Genomic DNA, 5,232 nt, shown 5'->3' with positions numbered 1-5,232 from the left:
GTTAATCACATAATTGTTTTTTAAATCTTTTTAAATTTTATTTACTTTATTAATCCCAAGAAATTACTTCTACGCACGTAGCATGCAACACGCAGTGAAAGACACAGGAGCAGGAGATGCCCTCATCCAGCGGCTTCAGCGTCGTAAACAACTTCATCTGTGGCCTTTAAATCACTGTGAATTGTCAGTCAGAAAAAAGTTCCTTTATTTATCCCCGAAGGGAAATTCTTTTTTTAAAGATGTCGAATTGGGCTCTAGGAATTTGTGCTGAATTTGTCTCTATTTTCTGATATGTCTATAGACCATACAATCTGTTAGCAATAATGAAGATCGTTGCTATACCTTGTCAAATTAAATCCTGTATGAACCTGGAAACTGTAATCTTCACGCGTTGCATTATTTTCCCACCCCGAAAAGCTCCATGAAGTAGCCGGGATAGGTATACTTGACGTATACTTACGTCATGACGTTGTTGAAATCTATGAAAACGTCGCAACGCGGAAGCTGTTGTTGTTATCTTGGACCGCGCACTCTCAGCCAGTGGTGGTCAGTAACACAGGAGAAATGGCAGTGGAATGTTTTCACTGTAATGTTCAGCGCAACATGAGGTGTTTGTGAAGGTGTGTCGTGACGGGGGAGAAGGCAGGAAACATCAGCGACGCGGTCCTGCTAACTTCAAGCTAACAGCTAACAGAGGAAGGTATGTTGTCCATGTTTGACCACATGGCTGCGTAAATAAGCGCGTCTGCACTTCATATGGATATATGTTAAGTAAAAATAACAAAAAAAAAAAATCGTTGTGTGGTGCTTATCTTGGTTTTATCTGTAATGGGAGCTGCTCGTGCTACAATGTAGCTAAATCTTGCATGTCAGGTGTGTAATCCATGCAGTGTGTACCTTCGTTAACATCGCATTCAGAATCTCCCATAACTTGTTGATGAAGACGGTTACATTTTAAATATGTTGTACTTAAAGCGATCTGTTTTATTGCAGGCTGACGTGCATACGTATTGTATTATTGTAGTATTTTTCAATATACCTTATTAACAAGGAAAATGGTTTAGCATCCTATTAAATCTGAATTGTTTATGCAGTGGCCTTTGAGGATTCTGAAAATGTATTTAAAACAACATACGTGTTGGCAGACATCTCTGTGTCTTTTTCAAAGACAGTAATTTCTTTTTCAGACAAACATATGCTTAGCTATAATGTTGATGCAGGAGAGGCCCAAAAACTGGGGCCACTAAATGCCATTCCTCCAGGGTTTTTTTTAACTCTTTGTCCATTTGTGCTGTTCTGCAGGCGCCATGGCGGAGGCTGGAGCCCACCTGACCTCCACCTCTGTGAATGAGCAGCCGTCCATCTTTGAGGTCCTGGCCCAGGAGTCTCTGATGGAGGCGGTCAGACCAGCGCTGAAACATGCTGTCAAGGTGAGCTTCACTCAAAAAAACAAGAATAAAATAGAAATATGTAAAGAAACTGGAGCAGCATGCTTCTGGTCTTAGATTTTGGAAAAAAAACTTTTGTTGGAATCTCCATTGCAGTCATACACAAACAACACATCCATTAGCTATTAGACCTGCTAATAGGTGCTGTCGGTGGTGGTGATATGATGTCTGTGCATCCTCCATCAGTCAACTTCTCAGCTGGAATTACTGACTCTAAAGGAAAAAAATAAATAAACAAGATCCCATCAAGGTTTTTTTTTTTCATATTGTCAGTTAAAGTTATCACTTAGCTTTTGATGATCAGTGATCCAGATATATTTATTTGTTAATTAGTTTGACATCTGTTCAGTCCGTACCCAGTTTCTTATAAAGTTGACAGTTGTGGATGTGGGTTGGTGGAGGTAATCAGCCAGTAGGGCTGATTGATCTGCTGTCGACTTTTTCCTGCTACAAACTATCCTTACTATATCAGCCAAGTCCACCATCAGTCGATGTCTGGCTCATGTGCAGCTTATACTGTATATAACTACATGAAGTGATAATTCCAAGGATAACAAGACTGAAATTGTAGTTTGATTAAACTGTGCTCTACTAATAAACCAATCTTGGTGACCTTCTCAGGTTCTGGCAGAGTCCAACCCATCCTGTTTTGGCTTTCTGTGGCGACGCTTTGATGAGTTTTACCTGCTGCTGGACCTCCTCCTCCAGAACCACTTCCTGTCTCACTGCAGCGCCTCCTTCTCTGAGAACTTCTATGGCCTGAAGAGGATCTCGGCAGGACGAGGACTTCCTTTTCGCCTGGGGCTGCACAGGAAGTCACACTGGCGCTCGCTTCTTCTTCTGTGCCTGGTGCCGTATCTTCGGGCCAAGCTGGAGGCGACGCTGGCTCGGCAGAGGGACGAAGAGGATTTCTCCATCCGGCTGGCGCAGACCAGGGGGCAGAGGCTGTACCGGGCAGCCATGGCGGCGTACCCCTACGTCAGCTCAGCCTGGCAGGCCTGGGTCTTCTGCCAGCATCTGCTTTTTGTCTTTGGCGTCACTAGAACCCATAGTCCCCTGCTGTGGCTGGCGAGGATCAGACTGGCACGACTTAACGCTCAAGATATCCGAGACATGGAAGTGAAGAGCAGCAAAACTGGCAACCCAGCTGAGGGGAGGTACATGTCAGTTCAAACACATTCTAAACCTGTGTTTCCTATCAGTGCTCTTACTGTAACAGTTCTTTGTATAAACGGACAGCTGACTTTTATTACGTCTTTGACTCTCACAGGCAGCACTCCTTTACCCCTTCCTGTCACATATTTCAGTTTATAGGTGATAATGGTTAGATAATGGGCAGATTCTGTTCACCGTGTCATCCTCAGAGGCGCCATTGAGAGGCTGTTTTTTTAGGTTTTACTGTTTCTGGTCCTCTGATTTCACTGCCGACATTAGTAAAATTGATCTGCAGGACTTGAAGTGCCACAGTGCGAAATTTACTCCTTGGTAACATTTTTATGAATGAAACTCTGCAAATATTTTGCTTATGATTAAATCTAAAGAAAACAGCGGCAGTTAAGGTTTGGTGAATTCGACTTGATGCAGAAAGGTACCCACACTTGTGATTAAGAACATGAAAATGTGCCTGCATGAGGCACAGTGTCCTACAGAGACCTTAAAACCACCACCCATGTTGCATTGTTCTTGTGTTTGCAGCTTGGTGCAGAGAGCGTGGGCGTTGATGTCACAGGCGGCGAGGGGCGTGGCCTTGTCCCTCTCCACCTCCCTCTCTTTGGGCGTCTTTTTCCTACAGTTCCTGGAGTGGTGGTACTCATCAGACAACCAGAGCGCTTTGAAAACCCTCACCTCTCTTCCGGCTCCTCCGCCCCCACTTCACCTGAAGGAGGAAGAGCAGAGCCGCCCGAACTCATCAGCTCTCTCGGCCAATGGCAGCGCAGAGATTCAGCCCGACTCCAACAGCAGGAACTGTCCGCTGTGCCGGGGGCTTCGCACAAACGCCACGGTGCTGTCCACTTCAGGCTTTGTCTTCTGTTACCGCTGCATCTACACATATGTGAAGGCCAACCGCCGCTGCCCGGTCACTGGCTACCCCACAGAACTGCAGCACCTCATCAAGATCTACTCGCCGGAGAGCTAGAACACATCAGCTGGGGCATATGCTGATGATGTGTCAAGTTCTGACCTCAAACCTCTTCAGAGAACAGTGACCTTCCAGGCTCTGTGTTCACATACTGTCTGTTTTGTTTGCGTTTTCCTTGGTATGCAGTAAGCTTTGCAATGTAATTAATGTTTGATAAACTGTTCACTGATATAAGCTAATTTCATACTGAATATTTATAAATTCATTATTGAATTTAAATGTAAATTGATGTAAATTGAGAATACCTTTTACTGTTCGGTTGCAGGTTATGATTATATTAATAATTATATATATTAATAATAATCATACTTTGGTGGGTGCATAAAATGTTAAAAAAAAAAAATGTCAAAGACAGAGCACAAGTCCACCTTTACCGGAACAAAATCATCAAAAAATGTACACGAGAAGCTGGAACCAGTGAGCAGTTCAAAAATCAATCCCCAAAATACATTTTCCTGTCAGTCAACTAATGAGCCAACTAATGGTTTATGTTGGTGAATAAAACTCACAGGAAAATGTAAACTAATGTTAAGAAGCCATTAAAATAAAAAAGCCTATTAATTAAAACCAAATTAAAGGTTCGATTCCTGACAGTCCTGACGCGGCCCTGCTTTGAAATGCACTTAAACTCAGCTGTTATTTTAAACCTTGCTTCTGAAAGTGATGTTTCTATACAGATACTTAGCCTGAAAACCTGTAGCTGACCTGCTGTTCAGTTAACACACTCTTCTTCTTTTTTTTTTTCTTTTTCTGGCTCCTCATCCTGTAAGATGAATTCAAAATGATGACTTGGCAAAGGGCTGCAGGATGTGATGTTTTCTCACTGATGAGGCAAAGTACAAATTGTCTCCTCATTCTGTGGAGGCAGCGTTTGGTACACTTCAACCTTGAAGGAACAGTCTACTCACCTTCTTGCTGTGACTCATAACATTGATACCTATCAAATGTCTGCACAGCACATATGAAGCTACGACCACCAGCCGGTTAGCTTAGTTTATCATAAAGACTGGAAACAAGGGGAAACGGCCAGCTGGGCTCTGTGTGCGGGAGCCTTAGAGGTGCTGGTGCTTCGTTACCTTTGGCCAGATTATATGAGTACCGAGAAATGCAACAGGAAATCGGTGAATTGCTTTATTGAGTTTCCAGACAAGTTTAACAACAGGCCCACTTAAAAAAAAAAAAAAAACAAACAGACAAAGAAACAGATAATCAGGATCAACATCACAACATTACAGTGAGAGTAATAAAAAAGGGCTTCATTAAAATGTCCACAAACCCCTGAAATGACACTGACTGTGAAGAATCACAAGGGTCACCTTCATCCCTTTTTAAGCTCCTGCAACACAATTCATCAACAAGAAATCAGGACAAGAAGAAAAAAAAAAACGGGCAGAAACTTCGAAAAAGGAACAAATATCATCATCAATAATAGTCACAGTAATAGATTGCTCGAATAGCGTGTATTGCACATGTGTACACATATATGCACTTTATATACATGTGAGTCAGCAAGAACTAGACACATGTCGTATTGTCTCAACGAGAAAGAATCTGGATTAAAACGACAGCACAGACAGAGAATAGTCAGGAATGTGCTTGTGATCAGTTCCAACAAAACAGCTTTTTTTTTTCTTTCCCCCAATT

At 42.6% G+C, this 5,232-nt stretch overlaps 1 protein-coding gene across 1 annotated transcript; it reads left to right on the top strand.

Moving 5' to 3' along the window:
- The first annotated feature begins 468 nt into the window (after positions 1-468).
- Positions 469-5,025, top strand: pex12 (peroxisomal biogenesis factor 12). The gene is made up of 4 exons (XM_046414214.1): positions 469-700; positions 1,303-1,430; positions 2,070-2,605; positions 3,144-5,025. The coding sequence occupies exons 2-4, from the start codon at positions 1,308-1,310 to the stop codon at positions 3,583-3,585; spliced, it is 1,101 nt and encodes a 366-aa protein (XP_046270170.1). The 5' UTR covers positions 469-700; positions 1,303-1,307; the 3' UTR covers positions 3,586-5,025.
- The last annotated feature ends 207 nt before the right edge of the window (positions 5,026-5,232 follow it).

This window comes from Scatophagus argus, chromosome 16, assembly GCF_020382885.2.
Source record: "Scatophagus argus isolate fScaArg1 chromosome 16, fScaArg1.pri, whole genome shotgun sequence".
NCBI classification, from domain to species: Eukaryota; Metazoa; Chordata; class Actinopteri; family Scatophagidae; genus Scatophagus; species Scatophagus argus.
Note: the sequence above shows the minus strand (reverse complement) of the source record. Positions and strands in the feature narration are given on the sequence as shown.

What these genes read in the sequence shown, in the direction of transcription:
- pex12 (XM_046414214.1), top strand. Translation starts at nt 1,308, where the DNA reads ATGGCGGAGGCTGGAGCCCACCTGACCTCCACCTCTGTGAATGAGCAG. An exon ending in CGCTGAAACATGCTGTCAAG is followed by an intron (nt 1,431 to 2,069) that starts GTGAGCTTCACT and finishes TGACCTTCTCAG; the next exon opens with GTTCTGGCAGAGTCCAACCC. An exon ending in GGCAACCCAGCTGAGGGGAG is followed by an intron (nt 2,606 to 3,143) that starts GTACATGTCAGT and finishes TTGTGTTTGCAG; the next exon opens with CTTGGTGCAGAGAGCGTGGG.